Source organism: Phaenicophaeus curvirostris, chromosome 5, assembly GCF_032191515.1.
Source record: "Phaenicophaeus curvirostris isolate KB17595 chromosome 5, BPBGC_Pcur_1.0, whole genome shotgun sequence".
Lineage (NCBI taxonomy): Eukaryota > Metazoa > Chordata > Aves > Cuculiformes > Cuculidae > Phaenicophaeus > Phaenicophaeus curvirostris.
In genome coordinates, this window is record NC_091396.1 from 6,828,270 (window position 1) to 6,844,179 (window position 15,910).

A 15,910-nucleotide genomic window follows, 5' to 3' on the forward strand; every position below is an offset into this window, starting at 1 on the left:
TGTAAGACCTAGATGCTGAGTGATATCCCGCAGTCTAAAGTTTTAAATTCAAAATAGTTCTTTAAAAACTTTGAAAACTATATTGCAATCCTCTTTACAATCTTATTTTTGCTGCCTTTGTTTTCTTATCAGATAAAACATATTTCAACAGAAGACATAAATGCCTTCATGTTTTATGTAACCTATTTCAGGTAGTAAAGACCTACCTATCACTGAAAATTCAGCAAGAATTTCTAAGCAGAGAGCTTTAAAAGGATGATTGTAACAACTATTTTGACAAAATAGCTCCTCCTGTTGTGTTAAAATATTGCATTGGTATTAGGTTCTTTCTTTTTTTTAAATGCAGGGGGTCAGACTAAGATTAGGTTGACTTGGTCGTTTTTGTGATGTTGTGGAGATTTTTTTTTTAAATACATATTGTTTTTCTGAGTTTATTAAAGAGGTGATGGTACTGAAGAGCAGATGACAATGTCTTCTGGGGAAAAAAAATGAAGTAGTGCAACTGGAAGAGTCATACAGAGCCATAGAGAGCCTAGTACTTGAGTTTTCCTTGTCACTCAGCCTGTGATTTAACTCCTTAAGGAAGGCATTAAGAAATAACCCTCCACTCCTTTCCAGGTGACTGGCTTTTGAAGGCAGTACTCTGCTGTAGATGTTCTTCCATCTACTGACACACACATGGAGAGGAAGAAGCTGAGAGTGTGAATATGGAGCAAACTGTGCTGTCTCAAACCAAAACTAATAAAAGGTTGGAAAAGAAAAGTCCGCTGCAGATGTGCACACAACCACATCTGTGCCAAGTGAATGGCTAGGTGGTAGAAATTCAGGACAGGATTTAGTAGTCATGGTGGTGGTGGGCTAATGGTTGGACTCAATAATCTTAGAGGTCTTTTCCAACCTCTATGATTCTATGAATTGAAGCTTTCTGAATTGCAACCTCCAAAGTTTCACAGGTTCACCTACCAAAGACCTTCCTGAGTAATGGAGAAGTCAAAGGAAGCTTTTAAAAACACGGTAAGCCTCTCAAAGAGCCTGTGTGTGCCAAGCTGGATGTAGAAACTGAAGTTCAGTTGTTGCTCCTATTAGGTTGTCATGTGCTTAGGTGCATATTGCTAGGATGTGTACCTTGGAAGCAAAAAAATATGCTTGCCTTAGTCAATAGAAACAATCTGGTGAGGTACAGAGAAAGCATCAGCTCTGGCTATTATCTTACCTTGAAAACTTGTATTTTGTGAAGAAATTCTGTAGGGTGCATCTGCAGCTGCTGATGTAGCTGTTTATTTAGATGGGATTCACGTTACTTTTTCAGCTTCTTGCTCATGCTTCTTGGATATCGCTCTTGTGATTGGTAGTTTTCAGCTAACACTGAAGTGTTGTTGAGAGCAATGTGTTTGACAGCCAATATTCCTGAAGTAATCCTGTATGTTCAAAATCTAGCACTTTTCTATCTTTTAAAATGTATTTTTACTTACAGCCCATTGGGGAATTTATTTTCTATTACTTTGATTTTTGGCAAGCCATTAGCAAAAATTGAACAATTTCTGGGTCCATATTTTACTCCTGAAGTATGTGAAACTGGCAAAAAACCTGACCCCGTTACGTGCTCTAAAAAAAAGAATTCTTTTATTAGAATATATACATATAAAAACACTATAACTCTGTGCTTATTTTATTTTCTTCATAAAGTTGTCATCCTGCCTACAAGATCAGTTTACAACTGCCTGAAAAAGGCAGAATTTAATGACTAATTCTGTAACAAGAAAAACATATGGTCTCCATAATCATTACATTTTTAATGATGTGGCTTGGACAGAGTCATTCATGGCCTGTAGAGTCATTCTCCTTGAAAGCTGCCTTACCTTGGGGAGGCACTGCTGATGGTCTCCAACATGCTATTAACATTCTCTCATAAGAAAAGACAATGCCAAGGGTATCATATTTTCTCAGATGACAACCTTCCTTAGGCTGGATGTATGCTTCTTTTAGGTGCATAAGAACTGCCTATGTAATAGTAATTGTTCACTTCTGAACTTTCTTTGGGGGGAAAAAGTAGTCCTTGGAGAAGGTTGGCTTAGGGAGAGATTCATAATCCAGTGCTAGATATTGGCAAGTTCAGGATGGCTAAAAAAGCTATGTACTTGCATCATACTTTCCTAACTTTTTCCACACTGCAAACATTCCACCATGACAGGAGTTACCAACATAAATGAAATTTAATGTAAATAAAAGAGGCTTTACCATGGACATACTGGCCAAACTGCAAGATGTTTTTTTCTGTCTGTTTATCATCTCGTCTCAAAAATGATGTGACCGAGGGTTTCAGTTTCGTTCTTGGTCCAAGAGAAATACTTCAATGGGCCTTTGGCCTTAGGTTCTCAGCTTTTTTATGTAAATTTGTCTGAGAGCTTGTCATGCTTTTACCTGGGTAATGATAATTCTTTCCCATACAATTTCTGTTTTGACAGCTCTTTGATTAATCAATTAATCAAGAGTAGTCAACTTTTCTTAATAGCAGGCTTTGTCCTTTTTCATGAATATGAATTTGTTTCTAATTTAATGTGATTTAGCTGAGATTAAACAGAGTAATATGAGCGCATATGTTAAATTCCTTGCAAATTGTTTTGATATTTTTATGTTTTCTTGCAAAGTAATATACTTATTAACTTTGAATTCTAACAGAGGCACAGCAAAACACAGGCTAGTTCATAACTTGCATACAAGTCAGGGTTCTATGATGTTTGTAATTTTATACAGTATCTTACATATCCTCAGAAGAGGAACCCTGGAAAAAGAGTGAATGAACAAGAGGTAAACCACACTCAGATAATTTTTCTGATATTAGTGCAGAGAAATAACTGACAGCGTATGGCAAGAATAAAATGAAGTTCACCCTGTGCTCATTTACCCTAGAAGCTAATCTGCAACCAGTCCCAGTTTTTTTGTCTGACACAAAAAATATTTCTGTGTCAACTGGGGTTTTCAAAAAGCCAAGCATCAGTCTGTGGTACATATATATAGATATATAGGTCCTATCCCAGTCACCTTTCCACTGTGCCTGGTTTCATAACCCTATGAAGGCTGTGTGGTATTTATTTACTTACACAGTCTTACCAAATTTAATACTAATTCCTCTACACTTCTAAGCTGTGTTTCAGTCTGTTCTGCTGCACAGACATCTCAGGCTTGCTCTAAGGTGCTGTATGTGTATCTCCTCAACACACATGCAGAGCTGAAGCTCACAGGACCAGGAAAAGATCATTGGTTTTGGTATGGCTGACCCAAACAGGAATACTAGTCTAGTTCATAGTCTTTTACCAACGGGTCAGGATAACCAACTGCTTGGACAAACATCAGTTTGCTTCCTAAGGATGTTCTGCTCCTTGTGCTGTTTGCATGTTAGCCTGTGACTTTAAATTTTGCAATGGCATTTGCCTATTACTTGCTGCCAACCTCAATTTATTTGGCAGTAACTCACTGCATAGCCTAGCAGTCACATGAAAACCTATGGCATAACCCCCAGGGTACTGTGCTTCCCTCTATGAATGATAGCAACAGGGTAAAGCCCAAAGGGAATCAGTGAACTAATCATGCAGTGCACGTTTCAGCAAAACAACGTTGTGACACCAAAAAGGCACGTAAATGTACTGTCAAATAAATAAGGTCCAGAGTTTTGTTATATAGTATTTCTAGCATACCTCTTTCAAAATTCCTTCTTTTATAGATACTCAGCAAATACAAGCACAACAGTAATGACTCATATTTTGCTGAGTTATGATGTCATCTTGAAGGCAGTTTGTTTTTATTTCCACTTGGACAGGATACTTTTCCACTTGCATATTATGTAACACTCCCTATAAAAATAGAGACCCAGTCTTCCAAACTCCTTGGAGTGCTGTTGCCAAATGAGACTTACGACCATTTCAGTTCTCTCACCCTCATTATTATGTTTATAATACCTCAAAACATTCCCCTTTTGGCTTGAAAAAAACAATCGTCTCCGTTCTTGGCCTCTGTACAGTTTTTCTTCTTAAGGTCTAAACAGAATTTCTTCTGATTCTTTTTTTTTTTCAGCCTGATGGGGATTTTTGTGTATGCTTATGTACTAAGTTGATGTTAATAACAGGTTTCACCCATTAAAAACCTCTGAATATATTATTCAGACACAACATGATTTGTTTCTCCATACTTGAAACAAATTGATTTACTTGATTAGTAAATTTAATTAGTAAAAATAAGTAATTATAAACATGCACAATATGAAATGTTCTTCCCTTTCAATCAGTATGCATTTAATAGGGTGTGCACCGGTTATAAAAGAAAACAAAGAGGCAAAAATACTTGAGAAACAGAGTGTTATGTAATAGGTAGCAAAGCTAATAAAAGAAAAGTCTGGAAATAAAAAACTGGCTTTTCAAGCAATGATCAGCATTCAGCATAAGGAGAGTGCCCTTTCCTAAGAGCTACCAATTGCAGATTAGTGATTGACACCCGTAATAATATATGTACTCCTTATAAATTATCTGCAGGTACAGAATTCTCTTCTTTATATTTGTTTTGGTTTTGTTTGTTTTTTTTAGCGAAGAGTAATTAAAACTCTGGTATAAATAAGTAATGTGATTTGTAAACAGTATATACTTTGTCACGGTATATATAAAATGAACCCAATTATCTGCCAGACATTCAGTCTATCAAACCTTGAAAATAATTTAGAAATTTCAAGCTCCTGGTTTAAAATAGCACATTTAAATGGCAAGGGACAGGGGAAGCATACGTTAAAAACATAAAAAAAAATAAAAAAACAATGGAAAGATAGCCATGACAACCTAGAATATGCGTGTTCCTTAGAGAAAATGGGGGGAAAAGCAAGGCAAGAATGTGAAGGAAAAGTGGAAAATGGATTTGGGACCTAATTTGAAAGCAATGAATTTCTGTCACTCTTTCCTTAAGAGAAAGTTATATATCCGACTCCACACATTACAGCACTGACTTTGGCACTTGAAGATTGTTTTTTGTTGAAGATGTTGAATGATAACTACTAACAAAAATATTTAATTTCCTATAAGTCACAGACCCGGTCTTAGCCCTTTTTAACTGCCAAAATGCTTAGACAGCCTCTGAACAGTCATTGAATATTTTCACTTCTGCATGTACTTGTTTCCATCCAACTAGCCAACTTTTCATCTTTGTGAATACCTTACTGTCTTCGAAAAGTTCTGCTTAGGGAGCATTAATGTTGAAGTTTTTACCTTTATTGGCTATACTGAGGCACCAGGACTTCTCTGGGTGCCTTGCAGACCACAGTATGGACACTGAGTGTCCAGCAGAGCAGGTAGCTCATGCACAGCTGAGAAAAAGCTTCCCATCCAGAGGTAAGTAAAGGTTTTCCCTTTTAGTTCAGCTCTTCTTTTTCATGTCAGTCATGCCACCAGCTTATGTATAATGAAGAAGGTGGGGACACCAGTGCAGTACCAACTGAAAATGTGAGGATGAACACAGGCAGCTCCAGCGGAAAACCAGTAGGTGCTATGACCCGTCATTTCTTTCAAACACACAAACCATATTTCTGTCTCTTAGAACCTCCCTAATTTCAGCCACAAGAAACACACTGTTCAAACAAATGCAGCATTAATGTATTTGCCAGACAGAATATATTGGGCACTAAATAATCATGATATGTTAATAAGATTTTAAAATTTATTCCCAGAAAGCTCATCTGGCTGCAGTTTACTGCTGACAAGATTTGTTTGACAGCAAAATCACCTGCACCATTAACTAAGGGGATGCAGACAAGGGCTGCCCCTTCTGAAATGGCAGGGATTTTGTATGCCACAACATCAGTAATTTTTAACTCTAGACCCACTAAATCTTGCCTGTAAAGGTGTTTTACTGTAGGCTATATCTAGCATATAAAGAACCTATCTTGGAATCGTAACACACAGGGGAGAAGCAGCCATGGGAAATGATGGCTTCTCCTACCCATTGCTCTCAAATCAAGACCAAATGCCTTTTAAAAGCCTGTCCCTCAGTCAAGTGGAGACCTCACTGCTCTCTACAACTACCTGAAAGGAGGTTGTGGAGAGGAGGGTGCTGGCCTCTTCTCCCAAATGACAGGGGACAGGACGAGAGGAAATGGCCTCAAGCTCTGCCAGGGGAGGTTTAGGCTGAACATTAGGAAAAAATTTTTGACAGAAGAGGTCATTGGTCACTGGAACAGGCTGCCCAGGGAGATGATTGAGTCACCTTCCCTGGAGGTGTTTAAGGGACGGGTGGACGAGGCGCTGAGGGGCATGGTTTAGTGTTTGATAGGAATGGTTGGACTCGATGATCCTGTGGGTCTCTTCCAACCTGGTGATTCTGTGATTCTATGATTCTAAGTGTAAGGTCAGCACAGCGTTAACAAGGAACACTCCAAGTCACCATCTCTCTGGTGTGTTTTGCAGGGGCCTAAATAATTTATGAATCACAGAACAGTTTGGGCTGGAAGGGACCTTAAAGGTCATCCAGTTCCAACCCCTCTACCATGAACAGGGGCATCCCACTGGGTCAGGTTGCTCAAAGCTTCATCCAACTTGGCCTTGAACACCTCCAGGGATGGGGCAGGCACAACTTCTCTGGGCAACCTGTGCCAGTGCCTCACTGCCCTCACAATAAAAAATTTCTTCCTAATATCTAATTTATATCTCCACTCTTTCAGCTTAAAACCGTTCCCCCTCATCCTATCCCTGTGCTCCCTGATAAAGAGCCCCTCCCCAGCTGTCCTGCATCCCCCTTTAAGTATTGGCAGGCAGCTGGAAGGGTTTGGGAAGCTCCCCAGGAGCCTGAAAGAGGTTCCCTGAAGAGAATTCCCTGGGAGAGGCGTCGCAGTGCAGGTAAGGGCAGCCGGGCGAGGGGGCAGCGGGGATGCAGGGCTCCAACATCCTTCCAGCCTCTCTGGGGAGCCCAACACAGCCCCTGGTCCTTGTCCGAGCGAGAAGAGGAGCCCTCATCCCGTCCTCCCTGGGCGAGCTGCCCATGCCAAGGAGCTCCCTCGGCATGTAGTCTAACCAGGCGGATTTAGAAACCTGAAAGCCAGGGTGGGACGGAATCCTTCAGCCAGGGTGTCTTCCTAGGCTTTCATTCGCAGAACTGTGCAGTCATGAAGCTGCGTAAACGTGCAGCCTTTTTTTCCTCCTTATGGTATATAGTTGGCTCTTTGTTTCTGTTGTAATCTGAGACAGCAGCCGCGTCAGGCAAATGTTGTGCTGCAGAGACTTTCTGGTGTGCCCGTATACAAGATGGGGAAGTTCAGCCTTGCAATGAAAGTATTTACTCTAGGGTTATTATTTTTCTGTAGTTTGCATTGATTTTTGACTCGGGCAATGCTGACGGGATATAAAACCTCAGTTCCAAGTAAGTCGAGTGCAGGCATTTCCTGTAGATGGGTTTGTTTTTCCATCTGTGGTGCCAGTGCAGCTGGCAGCGGTTTTAACCTCTGTTACATCCTACGGGGATGTTATGTGGACCAGCTTCTGATGCAGCAAACTGGATTCAAAACATGGCTAAAACATGGTTATGATAGAATAATTATACCTTTTGTTTCTCTGCAACTTCTTAACTTCACGTGACAAGAACATAGAATCAGAGAATTATAGGATGGTTTGGGTTGGAAGAGACCTTAGAGGTCATCCAGTTCCAAACCCCAACGATGGGCAGGGACACCTTCCACTGGATCAGGCTGCTCAAAGCCCCATCCAGCCTGGCCTTGAACAGCTCCAGGGATGAGCATCAACAACTTCGCTGGGCAACCTGCTCCAGTGGACTCTGTTTTCTGTAGTTCAGTGGTCTTAATATGCTGTTTAGAGGAATAAATTTTTAAGTAGCTGTGCAGGTGGAGTTAATAAACATCCTGCTGCTATTAGCAAAGAGGGGAGAGCAAAAGATGTCTGGAGGGGTGAGGTTTGAGGAGATTGAAGAGAATAATGAGCATTGCTTTCTAATTGGAGAGCTGGGGAAGACTGAAAGCATGGCCTCCAGGTGATGGGAATCACCTTAAAATATAATTGCCTGTCAGCATCCCGGCTGGCCCTTACCATGCTGCTGAGGATTATGAATGAATAATGACAACATGGAGAGAAAATCCGTGAGTCTGGGACAAAGTTCAGGTAGGACTGTGTGATTTGTAGGAGCTATGAGTAGTTTGTTTTTTTTAAAACTACGCATATCTGAGATCTGGCAACTCAAGCAGAGTTACATATGGTGTCTCCCAGGTTCATACAGTAGCTCAGAAACAAGAAATGTGGAGACCTGTAATGCTGAGAATTTGTTTTACATTATCAGTTGTGATTTGATTTGACAATGGTTGTGAGCATGCTAACTTTAGGTGAACCTGTGAGTTCTGTTTCTACTTTAGTACAGAATGCAATTTCAAGTGTAAAATAGCAGCACGTGGATAAGTGTCTGTATGAAAGATTTTGTGGGGCAAGGGGAAAAAATTCATGGGACTCTGGCTGGTAACTTAGCTTCCATTAGTTTGAGATTATAGCCTACTTTTTTCATAAAACTTTGGGGGGAAAAAAAGTAACAAGGCAAACCTCTAACCAACTGTCAAGCATTTTAAAACTACACTGAACACAATAAGAGAACCCATGTTGTGTGATTGATTCCATTGAGCATTTTCAACAGCCTCCTAGAATAAGAGCTGCATTTTCTGCAGTGGCCTGGCACCATCAGCACTGGGCATTTGGATTTGTTTTTTTTTACCAGCAGCTCAGCTGTGTTGGGCTGCAGTTTTTGAGATATTAAAGTTGTTCTTCCCTAGCATTTAGCATTGTGTCTTAACATAAAGGTTTTGAGAAAGCACCAATATAATCCAGTATTTTTCGCTGTGCGAATGGTCAGGAATGGAAATGGTCATTTTGCCCCCCTACACCGTTTATAGATACACTCAGCAGTACAAGGGGAAGAATGCTTTTTTTGTCATAGAGTGGGAAAATAGTCAGCTTCTGTGTAGTACTTTTAAGAGAGCAATTGCAGAATTTTCTGAAGATGTTGGTATGAAAGGTTCCAAGTTCTTCACTGCTATTTGCAGGCTCACTTTAATGTCCTATATGTGCACAATGTAAAGAGAAATCACTTAATTAGAAATCTAGAATAACACAATTTCTAGGCAAAGTCGTCCAATTTATGGACATCTTTCCTTACAGCATCCTGTAGGAATAGGGAATACAGGAATAGCCATCAGGAAGGTGTTTCTTGTTCATATGCAAGCTAGGGGCTTGCTAGTGCTGCTTGAGGAATATTTCATCCCAGCTCTATGCATTCTGTCATAGATTGCTCTAGGAAGTAGGGATGCCAGCACCAGGCTACCTTTGTCATTCCAGTGTGAGGTGGTTACCCTTTCCTTGGAGTCCTGAGAGAGTCAGAGTGCCCGGGGGCTGTGTTTACAACCTGCAGGTGGACAGTGTGACCATCCAGGTCTTGCACGATACGTGTGAGAAAGAAGGGGCTCCGTGTGCCTGACACTCACTTCACACAGAGGTCCCAGCTGGGAAGGTAGAAGCAGGTTGGTGGTATGAAGCCCTGATTGGTATGAAATGTCTTATTGGAATATCCCAGTGAAGAAGACATGCCAGGTGGCCTCTGTGAAGAACATGACTCAGAATAGTCTCGCACCCCACTGATGTAAACTGGAAACAATCCTACCAGAGGGAGAGGTTTCTGCTGTGATGCTGTGTGTATGGGACAAAAAGTAGACTTGCAGATCTATTTAATTTGTGTGTCTAAAAAGAAAAATATCTGGAGGGCATGCTGTAGCAGATATTTTTAATCATTTTCGTCTGGGCTTTCATTTTAATGATGACACCGTGATATGACTAACTCAAGAAAAAACAATAGACAGACTTTTTATGGTTTTAAGATTTCTCTTGGTAGGTGGCTAACCACAAAAACTGCTTTATAGTGAAGACAGAAAGAGAAGTTTAATGCAAACACTGAGGTGTATTTAAAGAGTAAGTGCTTAACGTCATCACAAGGGAAATATTTTTTCTGTAATAATTTTCATGGCTTCCTTTTGCATAACTAGCAAACTGGAGCAGGAGGCCCCAATTCTGTCCTAATTAACAGTAGTGTTATGCAGGTACAAGTTCATTGTCTCTAATTAATAGACACAAAGGAAGGATCTAAATAGGTCTGGAGTCTTGGGGGAGAGTAACAGTAAACAAAGTAGATCTTTCAAGTATTTTAAAAACCACATAGAATTATTTTTATTAATATTACAAAGTGTCCAGTGGAATATCTTCCTATCCTAAATGTATCAAGGGCTCGTGCATACTGTGAAGGAGATCTTCCCCTCCTCCACTCTCTCTGCAGGATGCAGTTGTCATTTCATAGTCTGGCTATGAAAACTGGAATTAATTCAACACAGTACTTTGTGATGAACAATAGTTTTGGTTGATGACATCAAAACCAGAACTAGGGTACCACTGACAGTAGGGTAGGCTTTCTTTGTGTGGCAGTGAAGTTTAGGGGTGCCACCATCCGTGATTCTCCCAGCGGTATCACATTTAGTGAATTGAATGTAGTAATGGCTGTCTGTATATAGAAGCATCAGTTAATCATGAAATTAATGCCATGGAAAGTAGCTTTGATGAATGTAAGAACTGATAGTGTAACATCCATGCTGGAGCTGATCGCTGAGGTTCTTTTTGTAGCTAGTGGGCAGAAATAAGGATTCTGTTCACCTCATCCCAAAGCAGGTTTCTGAAAAGGTAAGATGAATTGTCATCCAGGTGTGCCTGCTAGGAATGTTGGGGATGGCATGTGTGATGTTCAGGTGTAGGTCACCCTGGTACGTGCCTGAATTTAGGTGAGGTGAACCGTGCTGTACAAGCTCCCCACATCCAAGCAAAGGTGCAAATTCCTTACAGGGAAAAGTTTAATTCTTCTTTTTTATCTAGAAACTGCATCTGCCTTCATCTGATTGCGTGTGGGTTTTCTTAGATTGACCTTTTGTTCTAAAGCATTTACAAAACTTAGTGTGATGGATTTATAAGAGATTCTGCTTGAAATGTATTTTGTACAACTGTGTTATCCATTACCAGATGAACTTATACCAATTAAGCGACATCTGTGATAGGAAGACAGTAAACTTACTTCAGTTTCTTGTCATAAGAGAAAATGCCAATGCGGTTTCTATCACTGTAAGGAGTCTCTTAGAATCAAGTTCAGTTTTCTTAACTGAATGGTAAAACAAGAGATGCCTAGAAGCACTTTGAATATGGAAAGCTTCAACTATGACTTGAAATTTACTAATGAATCTTCCCTGAAAAACATTCAGAGAGTAAAGGCTTAAATATTTTTTCCTGTCCCTAGTTTTGCCATTTTGAAGAAACTTATTTTGTAAGAAGTTTATATACAACATCCAGGTAGTTATAACCTCCATGCTAAAGTGAAAAGGAGAGGAGCCTTTGCTTAGGTTAAACACTAAACAAGTGAGCAATACTTAAATCATTTGGTAAGCCACTTAAATAAAATGAGAAAATTGTGTACGAAACCAATATATGAACCACTGGACAGATGGGTGTCATGAATGTTTGAAGTACTTGATAGATAAACTATGCAATGAACTATGTGGGTGGATGCATTATGGATATTTAGTTCTCAGAATTTCCCCTGTCCCCCTCTGCTAAGCCAGATGAGCTTCCTGGTGGCCTTAAACTTCAAAAGCAAATTCTGGTTCTCATGGTCTTGTCTTGAGCAAACGCCTACAGGACTGCCTACTGATTTTTAGTATACAGCGGTATATGTATGCCCAAAGGTAATTGGTTCTGGGAAGACTGCTCTGTGCTTGAATTCCTTATGCACTGAAAGATAGACAGAATAAATTGATCTGACCATTTATGTTGCTCATATGCTTTCTAGCAGTTTTCTTAAATTCAGGTGAATGCAAATGCTGTGCTTTATGTGGGACAATTCAGTATTGTCCAGACGTCAGGAATTTTCTGATCTTTCTTTACCCTATCTTGCCTTGCAAGTTTTTCTGATGTGCAGCAACCTGTTCGCCAATCTTAAGTAAACTGGATATGGGGTATGCGTGAGGATTCTCTGTTCTGTCTGCACCATGCTGGCATTGGAAATGGGTAGTATTAGCATTTTATGGATTCAGAAAACTTTGTGTGTATCAACAGTCTCTGAGTTGTCTAAGCATTAAGGCAATGGTTTTGTGACTTGTGCTCCTGTATGTTTATTGCCCTAATGCTATCTAAACTATATTCTTGTTGCTTAGGTGTATTTGTGGATCTGACCCACCACCATCAGGTAATCCACTGCCTTCAACAGAGAACTACACTGAAACCAGTACAGAGGTAGTAAAAGTTTACAATATGTTAATATAGTTGTGGGGTTTGTGGTGTTTTTTTGGTTCGTTTGACACCAGTTATTCCAAAGTTTCAGTATATTGGAAAACTTCATTCTGCTGCACCGTTTGTCTTGTTTCAAGGAGATTATAATAAGTATCCAATTAACATGTGTTAAAATCCCTAAACTGTACCACACTTTTGCAGTCATACATGATAAAACTCAGGAGGATACTTAACAAGTAGAAGGAAGATTGCAGTACTTGAATAATGATTTAGAATTAAGGTGTGTATATTTACATATGTATGTATGTGTACATATTTATGTAAAAGGAAAGATATTCAATCTGGATATGAAATCATGTTTGGATAAAAGAGGTTTATGTTTGTACAAAAAAACCCCATAACCGTGGCTTGAACTGCTTTGCAAAATTACAGGGCTCCAATGGGACTACTGAGTGCAAACAAGAGCAAGCAGAGATCAGTATTCTGCTTTGCTAGACTCAGTCAGATGAAATAAAACCAAAAGAAGACCCAAGGGTCCTGTATAACCTAGTTCTAACTTGTAGCCAAGGAAAAAATGAAAAGACCCTTCTGACAACTCCAGTATGTCTTTGTGAGTCAAAATACTGAAGTCAGTGAGGTTTTCCCTGTACGAAGGTGACTGGGAAGACTTTAGTCCTGGTGGGACATCAGTATTTTGCCTTGTGAGTTTAAGAACAAAAATAACAGGAAAAGACAGTGAACAAATATGCAGACTTTGAAATGGCTAAACAGTCTATTAAAAGTATATGTAATGATTTATTGATTCAGGGGGAGGCCTAGTATTTCTCTGAGTAAGAAAAACATTAGACCAGAATTACTTTTCTAGTTTAAGATTTGGATATGTCATCTTTCCGCAGTACAGTATGTAGCTAGCTTTAAATAAATGAAAAAAAGCAAAAACAGAAAAGAAAGAATAGAAAGCAGCCTGGCTGTGAAAGGAGAAAGGAGACCTTGTACTCTGTTGTTGCAGCTAAAGTCACGTTTACAAGAGATGGATCCTGTCTTTTCTTTTCCATAGTAGCCACAGCAGGGATTAAGGAATATATACTTTAAAGATTTCGCTTTTGAACATAGTTGGTAGCAGCTCCTCCTTTTGATTTGTGGAACTCATCTCGAGGTGTCTTTTTAAAAGTCTGTTCACGTGATGTGTATTGAACTGTATGCAGAAAGCAAAGGTGTCCAAGATCATTAATAGAACTAAAGTGTTGCTAAATTAAGGGATTTTTTTTTTAATAGGTCGGTCTGAATATGTCCTCAAAAAAATGTAAATAACAGGTAATGAGTGTTCCTAAAGACTTAAGCACAAGGAAGGGAGAATTGTCTTAAAATGATCTTTTTGCTAAGCTGACTCCTTCAGTAATAAACTGCTCTTGACTGTGTTTTAGGAACTCCAGGAAGGCATTCTGCCTCTGACGACTTCATTAAAGAATCCCAAATGTGGAGGGCGGTGGCCAACGCCCTGCTGAGGGCCAAAGTCCCCAACAGCAGAGCGTGCTGCCTGCCGCCAGCACAGAAGGGCAGGAGCCTGCTCACAAGGACCACTCAGCATCGCTGGCAGAGAGCTGCTCTGGGGTTCCACACCACCCGACCGTTCAGCATGAACCTAGGGATACAGAAGGTGGAAGCTCTGGATGCCGGTCATTTCATCCGTGTGGAGTGGGAGGACGGGAGCGAAAGCTGCTACCCCTGCGTCTGGCTGAGGGACAACTGCCAGTGTCCTCACTGCTTCCTGCGCTCCGCCAAGGCACGCAGGCTGCTCTTTGAGGACCTGGATGTGAACATCGTGGTGAAGGAAGTCACTATGCCAGACAAAAAAAAGGTATTTGAAGCAAACTATTTTGATATATTCCTATATATTTGATATATTCCTATATATTTGATATATTCCTATATATTTGATATATTCCTATTTTGATAGGAATGGTTGGACTCGATGATCCGGTGGGTCTCTTCCAACCTGGTTATTCTATGATTCTATGATTCAAACCTTCATTCACCCTCTCCTGAAATTCATCTGACAACATTTGTTAATCTGTAAACTAGAGACAGTCCCAGGTTATACTTTAACCACAATTTGTTTACCTGCAAACCCCACCGTGAATTTGCAAAGCTTTTAGCAATAATCACAGTTTGGGGAATTTGTATCTTCCCATCTATAAATGAAACTTCACTTTATAGATGTTATAGAGAGAGCACAGAAAACCAGGCTTCAGACTGTAGAATGTAATTGTGCCTTTTAAAGTTCTGCTGCATGTTTCTTCATCAGCAAATGCACAAAAGAAAATATAGGCATTTCCCACACTTTTAATTACACTTTCAGATGTCTGTTTCTCCCTCTTTATTCTCCAAGTAAATGTCTTGAAAATCAGGAAAACAAATTGCAAAACAACCTTAATCCATAACAAAAATATCAGTTTATTAGCTACTTTCTAATGTGCAAAAACTTCATCTCAGAGCAAGCAATCAAAGCTGAAGTTAATATTGAGAGCTGGCCTAGTATCTATACATACATATATATATATATATATATGTATTTCCATCTACCTATTCTATGTTAGCATTTTTTTATTAAATAGAGGAGGTTATTGTCCAAGACAGGACGGGACCTGCCCTCCCTATCAATTTTAATCTTTCCTGACATATAAAAACTTAATGTATCATTTAGATTTTATAGGTTTTATTAACAGTAGTAATGGTTCCTTTGATACGCAAACTCACTTCCTTTCATTTTACAGTTAAATATGTTTTATACATGTTAAAGATGCATCAGTCAACTCTTTAGGAGCTGGGGCAGCCTCACTGCAGGGTAAGTTTGCAGAGGCTGACCAGCACCATGATATGACTCAGCCACAGGGTAAGACTCTGTTTTGAAGAATTCTGGGCTCCTAAGTTGATTGTTGCCAGAATCAATGCCCTGTAAATTAATTCTTTGAATAGGTAAATGTATCATGATACTAGAGGAATTGTCTGCTTCCATTTATTCTCAGGAACTGAGGGAAGTGCTGTGCTAATCCTAAATGGATACTGGTATGTTACCTTATTGTAAATGAACAGAATTATGTGAAATGGGAATCAATACCTACTAAACAGCCTTGAGAATTCAGCTGAGGGTGTGCACTGCACTGGGCTCTTTTGGTTCATGACAAGCAAAGCCATATGCTTTCTTTCCAGCTTTTATTCAGGAATTTAAAACAAACAAACAAAAACTCCACATTTTCAGAATGTATTTGAAAGAAGGGAAGCTTTTCAAAACTAGGAGAGGGATTTGTCTCCTAGAATTTCTTTTTTTCTTTTGCCTTTCTTTCTTGTTCTTTTTCTTTTTTAACAAGCTGTCAGTGTTTTGGAAGATATTTTTACTCTCTTCAGGGTTATGGTGTAGCACTCTCCCCAGTAATACATGCCAACTTCTGTTATTCTGCTCTTTCTGCTAAGCACAGCTCCCACAGTGAAAGCAGCCCACACAAACCAGTAAATTAGGTCATGGGTTCATGTGAAAATGAGCGTTTACAAAAGGAATCAGAATTTGGATAATG

General features: G+C 39.6%; 2 protein-coding genes across 2 annotated transcripts in view; both read left to right on the forward strand.

The window, feature by feature from the left end:
- ANO3 (anoctamin 3) overlaps positions 1-15,910 on the forward strand; it is a 378,658-nt gene that overhangs the window by 303,528 nt on the left and 59,220 nt on the right. The window lies entirely within an intron of this gene.
- BBOX1 (gamma-butyrobetaine hydroxylase 1) overlaps positions 12,263-15,910 on the forward strand; it is a 43,047-nt gene continuing 39,399 nt past the window's right edge. Inside the window, exons 1-2 of the mRNA XM_069857459.1 lie at positions 12,263-12,341; positions 13,763-14,196. Of these exons, the coding sequence (XP_069713560.1) occupies positions 13,813-14,196 (384 nt within the window). The 5' untranslated portion in view covers positions 12,263-12,341; positions 13,763-13,812. The remainder of the gene's footprint in view (positions 12,342-13,762; positions 14,197-15,910) is intronic.